At 36.7% G+C, this 15,321-nt stretch overlaps 2 protein-coding genes across 2 annotated transcripts; one reads left to right on the forward strand and one right to left on the reverse strand.

Annotated features, from left to right (window-relative positions):
* Nucleotides 1-57: 57 nt before the first annotated feature.
* On the reverse strand, nt 58-10,993 carry LOC103333512 (protein EXPORTIN 1A). Its single transcript, XM_008236359.3, has 32 exons — nt 10,642-10,993; nt 9,873-9,989; nt 9,373-9,465; nt 9,180-9,251; nt 8,820-8,927; nt 8,642-8,724; nt 8,372-8,510; nt 8,218-8,286; nt 8,009-8,086; nt 7,549-7,611; nt 7,430-7,474; nt 7,125-7,232; nt 6,901-6,999; nt 5,955-6,158; nt 5,614-5,673; nt 5,094-5,204; nt 4,785-4,882; nt 4,513-4,621; nt 4,245-4,310; nt 3,951-4,049; nt 3,791-3,871; nt 3,531-3,620; nt 3,130-3,215; nt 2,960-3,040; nt 2,697-2,879; nt 2,425-2,491; nt 1,850-1,960; nt 1,591-1,698; nt 1,378-1,515; nt 1,165-1,302; nt 986-1,090; nt 58-736 (listed from the first exon to the last, which is right to left on the reverse strand). Exons 1-32 carry the CDS (start codon nt 10,738-10,740, stop codon nt 614-616), a joined length of 3,231 nt encoding a protein of 1,076 aa, XP_008234581.1. The 5' UTR covers nt 10,741-10,993; the 3' UTR covers nt 58-613.
* A 1,593-nt stretch (nt 10,994-12,586) lies between these two features.
* On the forward strand, nt 12,587-15,012 carry LOC103333511 (ER lumen protein-retaining receptor-like). The gene is made up of 6 exons (XM_008236358.3): nt 12,587-12,988; nt 13,480-13,745; nt 13,940-14,055; nt 14,241-14,314; nt 14,413-14,476; nt 14,760-15,012. The coding sequence occupies exons 1-6, from the start codon at nt 12,898-12,900 to the stop codon at nt 14,794-14,796; spliced, it is 648 nt and encodes a 215-aa protein (XP_008234580.1). The 5' UTR covers nt 12,587-12,897; the 3' UTR covers nt 14,797-15,012.
* Nucleotides 15,013-15,321: the final 309 nt, after the last annotated feature.

Genomic DNA, 15,321 nt, shown 5'->3' on the forward strand with positions numbered 1-15,321 from the left:
TCAAATCAACACAGCTGCTTGGGTCATAAATTATAAGGTCACTCAACTCGTCGCAAAGACACCAAACTATAGATGATTTGCTAATCAAAAGGGAACATATAGTAAACACAATCGAATTACACAAGTTTCACTGTTCTCCAAGAGGGTAACAAAAAATCGGCGCCCTTCACCAACGCAATGAGACAACACATCCTATAAAAACCCGACCAAAAAATAAAAGAACAAGGAATTTCTACACAACCCAGCGAGGTTAGTATTAAATTACACCTAAGATGAATCATCGATACTAACATAGAGTCATTGAAACAGATTGCATCCCATCTGGCGAGTTCAAACTACAAAGATCAATTTGGATCCAGCAAAACCCTTAAATGACTCAAAATATACTCCCTCCCTAAATCAGCACCTAAATACTCTACAGCCATCCAATAGACTTAAAAGGCAACACTACGGGAGCCTTTGTGATTTTACTAATTTCAACTACGAAACAAAACGGAAACTAATCAGGGAAAAAAATGCTGTTGCATTGGCAGATTCCGATGATTGAATCAAGGCACCCATTGCATCTCCATCAGTCGTCCTTGAAATTAGCCTCAACATTAGAATTAGCCACCTAGGAATCAACCATTTCATCCTGTATCTCATTGGGGGCAATGAGCCCTGGAATAGAAAGCATTCGTTGCCGATCTTTCTCCCTCTGTGCAGCAGCCTCCTCTGCATAAAGATCTTTGTTGTCCTGCACAATCACAACATTCAGTTTGAACATTCAGATCACACTCGGATTTTGTTTAAAAAGTAGGGAAATATCCCAACATAAGACATATGGCCAGGGAAGATGCAACATTTTACATCAACTTTACAAATTAGTCCATAGAAGAATATCAAATTTTTCATGGCTGAAAGTGAAGAGAAAAAGGAAAAAAAGAGAGAGAGTATCAATCAATTAGCCAGTCCAAGCATCATCTGATGCTTCTGAATCCCCTACCTGTGCAGAAAATTCTTTGGATTGCACTAGAAAGTCTCGGATGTGATTCTTAAATGTGGATAGGTCAGTCCTCGAGTCAAATAGTCCACTCACAAATTGAGTGACCTGGAAAAAACCTTCAGATAAGTCATTTGTAGAAAAACAACTGTAAGACAATCGTAATAGTATCATACTTATACCTCTGTTCCAGTCATGTTCGGGAATGAAGTACTCAAAAGCTTGATCGTATACTCACGAACAAATATTCCATTATTGGGATATGGATAAGGAACCGCTGCAATATCCCATAGAGGCTCCGTCAACGTACCACTTTCCACCTGTAAATATGTAACTCCTAATTACTCAAGCTCGAGAATCAAAGAAAGAAGGTATCAAAATAACAAGATACATACCAGGCAAAATAAATGTTGGAGCACCAAGACATGCAACTTGAACCCAGGCTTATGAAACGTGTCCGTCAAGACAGCAAAGATTTCTTGTTCGATTGTCAAAAAGTATGTACGGTAAAATTGATTACAGAACTCCGACTTCTGTCAAATCAATCAAAACATTGTGAGCATCTTAATAGCACACTATATTTGACACAAATATGCTCAATGTCACACCTGAAAGTTCTTCAGCATCTCCAACAACAGGTTCAGCCCTGTTTCCGCAATGTTTCTTTCTGTGTGCCGAAACGCCCATATAATTGAATCCATTACAAGCTTTAGTTGCTGAAGTATACAAAAAAATATGAAAACAATTAATGGTCAATTTGTGATAATTATCAAGTTAAACAGACGCCAATAAGCCCTCATATATATAACCAGAGAACACTGACAATCAAAACACAGCCAAAAAAGGGGGATGAAATTAAGCACAAACCGGACTTGATAACCGAATCAATGCAGGAAAACAATGAGCAGCAATGGCACGAAGTAAAGAGAAGAACTTCAGGCGATGCTCTGGGTAATCTTCAAAATTTTTGGTAATCATCTGCAATCACACAGAATCTAGACATGTAAAGAAAACAACAGAAGTACAAATCAATCTTAAATAACTTTACACACCACACCAAACCCTATTTGGTATCAGAGGATATGCACCACAAACATATCACCAGCACAGATTCAAAAATCGCTCTTTAGCAATGCATTATGGAGAAAGGGATGCATAATAAGAAGTTAGGAACAATACTAACATGTTCAGCCACCAAAACAATTCATTTGTCGGACTTGATGCGCTCGCATCAACGCCAAAGGGTTAGGGCATGTTAAAATTATAGGTGTGAAGATAAATATTAACCTAACTTATAATTGCACTGATTATTTTTTTCATGGCTACTTGAAAAACAGTATTAGAGGACATCTAAATATACCGCAGTATTATGATAGTGCTCCAAATATTAATATAGAATCTCAGTAGTTTTGGCACCACTGCATGACAGCCCACATCCTTACCTCCAATGTGCACTGAAAAACAGCTTCAAATATTCGGGGCACATCATCTATCATTGCACCCTTGTACCTAAAAATAAGGGTTAAAAATATTTAAGAAATGGAAAGAAACTAAAGTCAAATTAGAATTTTTTTAATCGAAAAATAGTATCATTTTTCTATGCAGGCAGCAACAGCCTTCTTGTTTTAGTTGGTTAAAGGATTTAGCAAGATACCGACATGTATCTAGAAAGAAATAAAGCAAATAACAAGGTAATGAAAGAAAGATTGCATACTTATTTATAATTGTGGCAAAAAGTGACAAAACCTCTGACTCTCTAGCATCAGGCAAATTCCTGGCATAGTCACCGAGAACCGGATCCAACATTGGAGGGACAATTTGTTTTCCTATATGTGCTTGGTCTTCGGCCTTGTCCAAGAATGTCTCAATCAGCTTGAGAGTCTCCCTCTTTACTGACCTGTTCAATGGAATAGATTAAAACATGGTATTTGAGGGCTGTATGTTAAACTATAAGGTAAATTGTATAACAGGTCTCACCGTAGAAGTTTCACATAGGATGTCTTAGAAGCGAAGGGCCCCCCTTCTGCAATGCTACTAGATACGAGCTCACTGTACATCCTGTTCAAAAAAACAGAGCCGCACAAAACCATATCAGTTGAAAATTAAACAAAATTAAACAACTTAAGACCCAAAAATGTTGACCATACCTGTACACATTAAGCATGTCCAGAAAGATCAATGAAATCTGACTCAGGAAAAACGTTCCAAGGGAGCTGGCAACACTAGTATTTGTCTGCAAATCAATAATGACCAGCATAATTACAAATAATTGAAAACAGAACTGACTATAGGATAATCAATACAACCACTAGAATAATCACACTTAATATTGATGTGACACAATAGGATAAACAATCCTTGCAAATAGAAGTAAAGGATTCATCGCTGATGCAAAGGAAAGGAGCACGTAGAAGGTCCACAATGTAACAGAAAGTGCACAATCTAACATAAAAAGATTCAGCACAAAAAAAACCAAGATACTAATCAGGGTCATCAAAGAATCTTATCTGCAAAATATCTATATATCAAAATGTAAAAAAATTCATACCTGTAATATATTAAGCACGGTGCGAATAACCTCCTGATCCTTGAGGAAATCAACACTCAAGCGTGCTTGCCCTATAATCTCCGCCCATTTCTGGAGAACAAGCAAACATCATAAGCTACAAGCTAGTTTCAGCACTTGCGAGTAGTCATGCATGTTTTTGCGTATGTGTGTGAGGGTGAGAGAGAGAGAGAGAGAGAGAGAGAGAGAGAGAGAGAGATAACAAGTAAATCCTAAAACATTACAATTGCATTTAAACAAACCTGATTTGGGAGATTCATCAATCTCTGTAGATATTCATCCCTCTTTTGAGGGTCAGATTCTGCTTGAATCATATTACCAACCTAAGGCAAACAAAAGGCAATTTTTAATAACACAATTTTCTGTCAAAATATCTACCAAAAGGGGCACAAAAAGGCATACAGCTTCATAAAAAGTATGAATCTGGTGAGGCTCAAGATCGGCAACAGTTGTTGGCAGGCCTGTCAGGAGTTCAGACACAAATGGTTCATTTTCTCCAAGCTGAAATCACAAAAGCATTCATAGATCATAAAACTTGAAATAATCAACCCCTCTTTGCGGAACATAACACCAAAAAATCAATAATTACTTTCCTTTTACCCCGGTCTAAAGATACATAATTTTAAATTTTATGACAAGGAGGGTACTAAAATGCTAAGTAACAAGGCAAAATCTTACAAAGAAAAAAAAGAATACCTGTACAATAACAAATTTACGCTTGCACTTCTGAACGATTTTCAGGAATGTGTCACAGGCCATATCCTGAAACATATGCCACAATAGTTATAGAAGAGTGTTATATCAATAAAATGTCCCTGTGACTAACCCAATGAGAAAAAAAAAAGGGAAACTTGAAAGGAACATAAATACTTATATAACTCATGCATTAGAATAAAAAATGTGAAACTTAAGACATGTACATCTATCTATTTAACTTCAAAATCAACCTTAAACAAGGACTCACCTGAACTCCGGGATGGGTTTCATGCATAAACTCAAACAACTTATTCACAACAGTCTTTAGGAACTTCCAATGAGCTCTTAAAAACCTTGGGTATTGTCCAACAACATACCTGAAAACAAAGCAAAACTTCAAACATATGAATATTTATACTATAAAAATACATTTAATAGATAAGATTCTCAACTGAACTTATGTCAGCACTACAATGCACCATGCACTTATTGGTAGCACATTTCAGGTAGAAAAAACCCTTTAGAATCACAAATCCTTACATAATGTTGCTAGCAATAACTGCTTTGTTATCTTTCCCTTTTATGATTTCACATAAATTCAGCAAGTCGCGTATGACCATCACCAAAAATCTATTTTCCTGCAAAAGGAAAAGGTACATTCATCAAGAGGCATTCTAGAATAATAACTGCATAAAGAGCGTGAGACAACAATGGATCATCAAATAGATGCAGACTATGCAAAACAAGGAACTATATTATTTATCCTAGTTGAAAAGAGTATCATCAGTGAATTCTTCAAATAAGAAAACAGATTAAAGAAATGATCACAGAACAGAGAGCAAACAATACCTGTTCTTCCATCATGGAACCAGATATGGACCCTATTGCCCAGCATAAGGTGTTTAAGTTGTTCCATGCCCAATCCTCACCACTGAGTTGCTTGCTTAATTTCTTTAGCATCTGTGTTCGAATGTCAATAGAAAGAAAAATATCAATAGAAATACAATATAGGAATAGTTACTTCACTGTTAGAGGTTCCCCACAAAAGAGATTACAGCAAAAGGAATCTTCTCGGTGCTGGAAAAGATTCACTTCAGAGGTAAAGTGGGGGAAATTTTATAAGATGCAAAGAAAATATTGTGAAAGTAAAATAAATCATAAAATTCGCATTATGACCATTCAGAAACTATTATGTAGGAAATCGATTAAAGTCATGTATGTTTAAATCACATATGAAATATTTATTGAGACAAGAGAACATCATGCTACAAGCAACACCTTGCAGGGTCATGCATCAAAACAATCTAACAATAAGGCTTAATTATTGTTTACTTTTACTTCATAGAAAGGAAAACAAAATTCCCTTTACCTGCTTCTCAGTGTCCTCATGGTCAAGGTGTGACAAATATATCAGTGTCTCCCTCATGATCTACAAGATCAAAATGACACCGATAACAAAAATAAGTGAGAAAACATTCAAGAAAGAAAATAACAAATAACACCCACCATATCATGCTGAATTAAATTGAAAGCAGCATCCCTAAATTGTTTTGATAATGACACCTATAAAGGTACTAAAAGTCTGCTTTCGCAAAGATAACTTCACCCATCAGAGATCTTATTATTTCTTTTTATTCATCACAAGAAGGTTTAACATTATTTTAATAGTATAGCAATTACAAACATATCAACAAAATGAAGATGCATCACCTTATATTGAACAAGAACATCATTGTCCTTCAAGGTCTCGCGAACAATGTTCCCATTCTCATCTTCAACAATGAGAACCTCTTCTGGCTTAGCCATTCGACAGATCATGAGCAACCTCAACTTTGACATAATACTGGCATATATTTGCCGCCTTTGCATAATCTGTGAGCCAAGGCCATCAACCATACTAGGAAGCAAATTCATCTGCTTATTCAATACAAAGTATACCATCAAAAAACAATATAGATGACAAACTTGCAAAATTAGGCAGATGAGTGAGTGAAACCCTGGACATAAAGGTGTCTTTACTATGAAGCATAAACTAAATTTAAAAAGCTTCTGCAGACAGTATTTTCAAAAGTCTTCTGAACATAATTTCCAACAAGAAAGTTGCCCCATACCATATCTAACCTCATACACAGAAAATCCACTTTTTGAAAACAAAACTAAAGAAGCATTGCATTTACATGGTTAATGTGATTGTTGACGTGAATGAGCAAGAGTGACATGGACACAATGCTTAGAAACCTACTGTCAAAATTTGTTGGTAAAAGATCCGAATTTTATTGATAGGAAAATGATAAAGGTTCCAATGGTTAACTGAAAATCTCCCCAAATTTTCAAAAAACTTTCAAGACACCTACCTAATTCAGACTTGTCAAGTCCCTTTCAAGATGGAAGGTTAGCAAGTTCTGAGATGATAAATTGGTCTTTCTCTAGACAAAACCCTCTTGTTGATGGAAACCTAGAAAATACTTACCTATCTACTACCAATTTCAAATCATAAATCTTTATTCAACTACAAAGAGATAAAAAAATAAGTTTGAACGGTCATACTAAAGAAAAACATAGGGATTCAAGTAAAACTAGAGGATACATCCATACAAAGTAGAAAACAGAAAACTCAAACCAACAAAAACTTCAAAGATAAAAGTATCTAAATTACCTGCAGCCCCATCATATTTGCAGTTGCTGCAGGGTTATCCAAATTATGATGCGCCTCAAACAATTCCAAAACCAAGGAATTCCAATAGTCTAAGCAAACCTGCTCGATCAAACAACCAAGTCTAAGTCAAATTATCACTTCATCTGTTCAAATGGGAAAAGAGAGAAAGAGCTGCATAGGGCCTTCAGGGTGGGTGCTAGAGAGCACATCATAATTAATCATACCTTAAAAACTTCAGTGTCATCCACATATGAGATGTTTATTAGATATTCAAGACCCATCAGCAATGCAGCTATATTCTCTTGTGTGGTTTCAAGCACACGAATATGTGACTGCAAAAAGGAGACAATTAATAGCATCATCATTGGAGGCTTAAAGATCAACACAGAACTAAACCCAACAGCAGAACTATCATATCCCCTATATCGAACACTAAATCCTATCTATTGATAGAAAAGTCTTTGTCAAATACGGCTGGTGAAGGCAAAGCAATATATCAACATATTCATCTGAAAGAGAACAAACTTGCCTTGTTAAACGAAGTGAGAAACAGTGCCAAGTTCTGAATGAATGCCTGAAGAAACAACATCATATGAACTAGTTAAATACAACAACAGGAGAAGCCTAAAATCATTAAAGACAATATACCTGTTCATCGCTAGATCCATTTGCATAAGCTTGAGGGATGTTTGTGGTAGATGGGAGAATAGTCTGATTGGTTCCAATAAAAAAGAAATTAGGAAATCAGAAAATTTGCCCAAAGTCATATACATTCAGAATATGTAAATTGTATGTCCATGTAGTTCAAAGAATACTTGTGTCTCTGTAAACTTTTCGATTATGAGTAATTTTCTTAAAATATACAATTGATTAAAATCAAATATTTACTTTCAATTTTTAGACCCCATATCTTTATTATATACTATCTAGTGCATACCAAGTTTTATATAAACTTCATCTTCATATTTGGCTGAATTTTTAACCACATTTTACAATGAATTTATCAAATTATACATATTTTCCCATCCCATGTATTACTAACTGCATATTGAACTCTGAATGTTATGTTAAATCAGGCATAACATATACAAAATTGATAGTGGCACACCTGTAACTGGACCATGAATATATTATACATCTTAACATACTGTACATTGTAGAATTCACCAAAACTAAGTGCTGCAACCTGAAAACCAAAAAAACATATGATGAAACCTAAATCATTGAAAAGGCAAATACTGCATTATCTCCTCGTTTCTTTTGAGATAAGTTCAACAACCACATAATTGCTTCAACAGGAATGGAACAACAACATACCTCCGTTAAACACTGAATGGTGAGATTCCGGTAAGAAGGCATTGGAAAAAATTTTAGAAGGGTTTCAAGCTGTAAAATACACACACAATATAGAAAGATAAGGATAAATCCTTTAAAAGGGTAATCAAGAACTACAAAACAGTGTTATACATACCAAAGGGGACTCAAATATATAACCCAAGGGAATCCACGAGAGGAAAGCATGCAATGTGGATAATGTTGCACGTATGAGTTCGGCTCTTTGAGACGCTGATAGTACATAAAGGCATAACTCATGAATGAGTTGAAACTCACTGCAAAAAAATCGAACACAATAGGAAGTAAAAAGTTTGGCCCAACACAATAAATTTACATGTCAATACCACAATAAATTTAAAAGCTCTTTTGATTACGAACAAAGATGCGAAAGTCATCAGCCAATTACCTGTTCAATGATTGTTTAAGCTCTTTAATCTTCAGCTGAGTCATTTCCCCCCTTGAGAAGTCAAAAACCTCTTCACTTAGAAGCTGAGGGTTACACATCCAAGCAATTAGTAGCTACTCAATGAGCCATATAAATTTGATTTCTATCTTTGAAAAAGTTGAAAATTAAAAAGGCTTACTTTCAATATGGCCATACAATTCTCACAAATTGTTTCACTAGTTTTAGCTGCTGAAACGAGATCCGGTATAAAGCTTCGCCATCTAGCGGGCCAATCATGCTTCAAAATCTGTACATGGAGTAACCTCAATATATTACATCACAACACATATCCAAAGCTACCAAAGCAAACAATTTCAGATTTTAATAGACCAAGATAAATTCAAATACACAGATTTTCTGAGAACTGTAAATACAGTTGAAGTGAAAAGAATCAATGGAATAATGGAAAAGTAAACACAGTACATGGTACAAACAATTAATCCCAAAAATAAAAGCAACAAAGGCAATGATCCTCATGGGGAGGGAAGCAAGGAAATACCTGAACCAATATAATATTGAGTTTGTTGACATACAGTCTCTCCATTCGAAAAGAGGCCTCATTACTTGATAGCTTCGCAAGAGGAACAAAAGGTAAGAAGAAATAATATAAAGCCCATGAAAAAAAAACCATCAAACAAGATTTAACGCTAGCAAAACTTCCCCTCCTCAAAGATTTACTACATGACTCATACCTGAACAATGACGTCAGAGATATAATTTTTCATTCCATCTCGCTGTTCAACAGGTAATGCATTCCACCTATACTTGATAACCCCTTCTAGGACCTGTATGTGGACGCAAAGAAAACCCTCATGAGATCAGCACCTTAAAATAGGGATGGAAAGATTTATGCAGGTTGTGATGGAAAGTATAATAGAAAATTTTCCAAAGCATCAAACCATTAACAAGCTGAACAAATATGCAGCAAGATTTGATGGTAAAAACGTTCTGTAGACTTTACTAAGATGCCTTCCTTCATGAAGGACAGAAACATGCTCCCAAGTAGTAAACTTGATTATTATTCTTGCCATGTCCACATAAAGGCATTCTATTTTTGGCAGTTTTGAACTGCCTGTCACAGCCCTGCTGAGGCCTTGCTGCCCTAGTGCAATGACTGTCAGGGCATCTGACGGCAGCCTAGTTAGACAAAAGGAAAATGCAGTCTTATAGATTGTTATGCAACAAAACTGACCTGCAAGGCAAAGAACTTGGTGTTTAGGTTCTTGGCGCTCTGTAAAATGTGCACAACTTGGAGCCACATATCCGGATTGTTCTGCAAGTCCCGCAATATATGGTCTGCAGCTGTCCTCTGCATCGCCAACATTTGGGGAAAAAAATACTCTTAGAAAATAAACTACTTGAAAAAACTATATTACAGCCCAGAATATTACAAGTGAAGCATATAACTTGCCAGCACATCGATTACTCAAATACAAAACCTACGCTAAGAATAACAAAAGTTGCTTGGATTAGTAGGTTAAAATAAAAATAACAATTCCTGTAAAGCTAAGAACGTGGAGGGTAACAAAACCCATTTTTTCTAGCTTTTTGAAATTATTTAAGCGGAACATACAAATTTACACCACCATCAACCAACCAGTAAAAATCTCTCTTCTTAATCACAGTACCAGAAGACCACAAAATAGGCAGATATGTAATGTTCAGAAATCCATCAAAAGCTAACTGTTCCCAGAGAAAGACATCGAAGCTAAGTCCTGATTGCGTCTAAAGTTTAAAAAAACAAAAGCGGTTTTCAAGTGTTAAACCCTAAGACTGAGAGAGCTTCAATTTTCATTCAACGTCTTGAAAACCAAACAGAAAGCACAAGGTATCTAAGTAAAGGCCTCGTAAGGCAGGCTTAAACCCTAGGGGCCAAAAACCTCGATTGCAGTTGCAAATTGGCCACACTTGGTCGGAAAGGAAACAGAGAGTAGAGAGAGAAAGGAGCAAGAAGCCCTCACCTCCTCCTTAGATCCGGTGCCGTAGAAGGCAGCGACGGTGGCATCGAGCAAGCCGACGTCAATCGGTTGGCTCAAGTCCCTAAGCTTCTCGGCCGCCATGGCCAAGTGCGAGAGATAGAGACGAGGGAGGACGATCAAGCACAGTCGGATAAACCCTAGAGGGCGAGGGAGCGAAGAGAGAGATGAGGAAACACCCAAACCCTAGGAGAGAGAAAGATTCTAGAGAGAGAGAGAGAGAGAGAACAGTGTTGTGTTGAGGAGAAGGAAAGGGTGTGTTATTAATTTATATTGATTAGGAAAAGATAGAGAGGGGGGGAGGGAAATAAAGACAGCTTGAAAATGAAGCAGTGGTAGCGTGCAGCGAGCGAGTGAGCGAGAAGGCAAGGGAAGGGGACGGGGGGTTGTTTGTTTGTTTGTTTGTAGGGTGGGATTTGGGGTTTGTTGGGGTTTGGGGTTTCGACTTTGAATTCAGGGGTCTTTTCGTTGTATGTTTTTGCCTCCTCTTCCTCTCCTCATTTATTTATTTACTTATGGACTCCCCCTCCCCCAGATGCGATGTTCGGAATTTTTGAGTGACTTGGTTTGTCTCTTAAATGTTGTTGTAAATTGTAACGGTGCGTGACCAAAAATAAGTTCATTCAGAGATATACTTGGGCCCTAGAATATAGTTGTATCTATCCACCCTACAAATATGGCCATTTAGTCTTTGAGGGGTGCAGGTGGACTTTTGCTCTTCAGAAAATAAAAATAAATATTTGTTCCCAACTTTTACAAATAAAATTAAAATTGTTAATTTTATTTATTAATTAGTGTGGAAAACAAAAGTGTACGAGGCTGTTTAAAATAAAATTAAAAACTAAAGGTCGAGTGGGGCCGGTTTGCCTGGCTGTCCTGTGACGCTATAGTTGACGAAGCTGCCTGTTTTGTCAATACGTAATTGGGTACACTTTTATATTTTGTATTTTGAAAAATTCTTTTGCAGGGTTGAAAGGGGAATTTTAGTTTTCCTATTTTTCCTTTGGTCAAAATTTGTCTGAATATTGAAAAGGGGGAATTGGCTTGGCTTCCAGAATCTGCTGGAATCTTATTGGCTCCTAGTCCTAGCTGGCACTGGTGCCGGTACTTTAACGGCACGGGGTACTTGGGCTGCCCAATAGCTTACAGATGATGTGCCAGGAAAGCTCAACTCAACTTGGACATTACACTTTTGGGCTTTTGATAGTACGAATCTTGGGCTTTTACGGTTCATGGCCTTCGATTGGAATCAATTGGCAACATCAATGATCCTTCCTTTCCTCGTCACATGGTATAACAAGGTGAGGAGAATCATCAAAGTATAAATTGCATTTGCATCTTCTGAGATTTAGCCAGCTCCCGAATCCGAACTAAACTTTCTACTACTTGTGAAATTGCATAAATTTGTATCAAGGTTAAAGGTTTTGTTTGGATAATGGGTATCCCTGGATCCATCTTGTATTTGATTATATTCAAATAGATCGCACTCTTGACATATTTTAATTTTAATTTATTTCTTCACATTCTTAAAAAACCAATATCAACCAATTCAAATTGAAATTCTTGGTATACCAACCCATCCAATATTAATTGATTTGGCCGGCTCAATACTGACTTGGTTCGTGGTTTATAACATGTTTTCTTATTTGGAAACGAGGAAGTTGGAAATATAATAAGGAATTGGAATTAGATCAACAAAAACGTGTCATTGAGAGCCGAATTGTGACTATTTACTAGTAGCCCAAGAATAAAAGAATTCATCCATGATAACAAAATCTAACAAATTTGGGGCCCAAGCCCAAAGGGAAAAGATAACGACCCGTAGACGGCTCTCCAGACTCGAACCCAATATTTTTGGCGGGCCAGCTACCCCGATCAACAGAAAAACTTGGTCTCACAAGTAAGTAGTTTCTCCCTCCCTGATCATGTCAACATTCAAAGCGAAGACTGACAGATATGAGGATGAAGATCAGACAAAGTACATGTATGTTTTTTCATTTTTTCGGCAAAGACCTGCCGGAAGTCAATGCTCGCGCTGCGTGGTATACAAGCCGTCAACTTTAAACCAACGGGGAAAAAAACGCTTACATTGGGTTTGAAAGTCTGATAGCATTTTCTGCTGAAGCAGAAGCAAAACCAACAAGGCAGATAAGAGCAAGCAAGAAGCAAAACAATCCACGGAACAAAAGGAAACAGAGATTTCAAGTTAGAGAAGAAGCAGTAGCTAACCGTAATAAAATCATGAATCTGTTTAGGTTAGCAGGAGACATAACCCATCTGCTCAGCATAGTGGTCTTGTTCCGTAAGATCCGCACCACCAAATCTTGTGCAGGTATGAATATGTTAATTCATTCTTACCTTTCTCTTACGTCCTTTAGACAGTTCTTGCTTTTGTTTTTCCTATGTGTTCCGGATGAGTTGACCAAGATCTTTTTGTACCATGCATGTTTATCGCTTAATTGAGAATTAGTGTTTTGACATGAGATTATTGTGGCAGTTTGGACAAATTATGTTATGTTCAAACTCTCATACCACATTTTATTTTATTTTCCATTTTTAACTGTTCGACAATTGATTGATTCTGGTTTGGTTAAGAATTTGTACTTGTTAGAAGGGTGGAGGTGGTTGATTTGAAACTTTTGGGTTTTTTGTTTTGTAAATTCCTTGCTAGGTTTGCAGATTTCGTATTCTTAAAGTATGCAGTGATATGCCCTTATCCTCATATGCATCTGAAAATAAAGAATGGTCGTTTTTGTTGAATTATTTTGACTCAATTCCCCAAATTCAGAGTTGAAAACTTGTTCAACTGTTGCATTTAACCAGGAATTTCACTCAAAACTCAAGAACTCTACGGGTTGGTCTTTCTTACTCGATACATTGACTTGGTTATCAAGTATCACTCCTTGTATAACACTTTAGGGAAGCTCATCTTTATTGGAACTTCTCTTGCCACGGTCTGGCACATGAGGTACCATAAAGTAGTGAAGCAAACCTACACCAAAGATCAAGATACTTTCAGACATTACTATCTCGTCCTTCTATGCTTGGGGCTGGCTCTTCTGATTCAGCGTTCTTTTACAGTAATTGAGGTGAGGCATTTATCCTCCTCTTTCTTATGCCCTTATGGATGACTTTATTTTGCCTTTAAATGAACCTTTTGCCACTTGTTTGGAAAGAAAGCTTGCATCCAGTTTTATTTTTTTTTAACCCCCATCAGTTTGTATGATGCTGTTACTTTTTTACTCACATCTGATAGAAGCTTTGATCTATTCTATTGTAATAGGTTATGTGGGCATTTTCGATATATCTTGAAGCCGTAGCAATCTTACCACAATTGGTTTTACTGCAAAGGTCTAGAAACATTGATAACTTAACTGGAAACTACGTTTTCCTTCTTGGGTATGTTCCAATTCCCCTGAGGCATACAAATGAATTTGCTTTTGTGTTATCCACTTTCTTACCTGCAATGCAACCTGATTACAACTAGTTAGGATCATAGATTCAATTCTACTACCTTGTTTATGTTTTTCGGATTTAATTTATCTGTGGTGTTATATTTGTTTGGTAACTCTGTCTCTGTGCAGTGCTTACCGAGCCCTATATCTTCTCAATTGGATTTATCGTTTCTTCACAGAGCTTCACAGAGTTCTCTGGATACGTAAGTTCTCTTTTATAGCTTGCACTTGATACTCTTGTATCCCATTTTAGCTAAAGTGATACAACAAATTATAACTTGTTGTCAAATGCCCAAAACAGCTTGGGTTTCAGGCCTTGTTCAGACTGCTCTTTATGCTGACTTTTTCTACTACTATATTAAGAGGTAACTTCATTATTCTACTCTTTTGTCTTTAATTGTTCCCCAAAGAATAGTTTGTTTCATTTCCGTGCGTGCGTGGAAGCCAGAAACATGTTGGAATACCTTGCAAGGGCTTTGCAAACATGTTTCCATGCGCATTGTTAAAAACCAGCATATCTGATATAGCTTCTAGGAACATGATTGTTTGCTGCTGGAAAATGGCACCAATACGTGAAACCAATTTTGATAATGAACTTTGAGTGATTCTATTTCCTCCTGACAACAAGCTACCCTGATTTTCCTTCAGCTGGAAGAAACACGAGGAGCTTAAGCTTCCTGCTTGAAGTGGATCATTCTGGATGTGTAATTTCCACTAACACAAAAGCAATGGATACATGCTTGAGGATGTAGAACCAAAGCTGACCGCTGTTATCCTTGTCAGGGGATTTTCTCCCTACATGCATTAATATTGTAATTTGTATAGTGCAGCAACATTATCATGATTAATAGTTGACGGTGATCTGGTGGGACAGTCAGTGCTACCACATTTTCCAGGACTATCTAATGCATCTGCATCATCTATCCTACCTGTTTTGGAATCAATCTGGAGGAAAATAAAAAAGGGAAAACAGGATTATAATAAAAGAAATGGTTAATTATCTACCAACCAATCACCCACACTCACATTTATGTGTTCAACCTTTTGTTTTGTTTACAATATGTGCCTTGCCGCCTTCATCGTCACCAGCCCTTCACTTGAATTTGCACGCTACCTCCTCTTGATCATAAAAAATCTGGAATTCTCTTTGGTTCTCAATTTTAAAGTATATCAATTTATATAATGTGTATAAATCAAGACACACAACCAT

This window comes from Prunus mume, linkage group LG5, assembly GCF_029339155.1.
Source record: "Prunus mume cultivar Tortuosa linkage group LG5, ASM2933915v1, whole genome shotgun sequence".
NCBI classification, from domain to species: Eukaryota; Viridiplantae; Streptophyta; class Magnoliopsida; order Rosales; family Rosaceae; genus Prunus; species Prunus mume.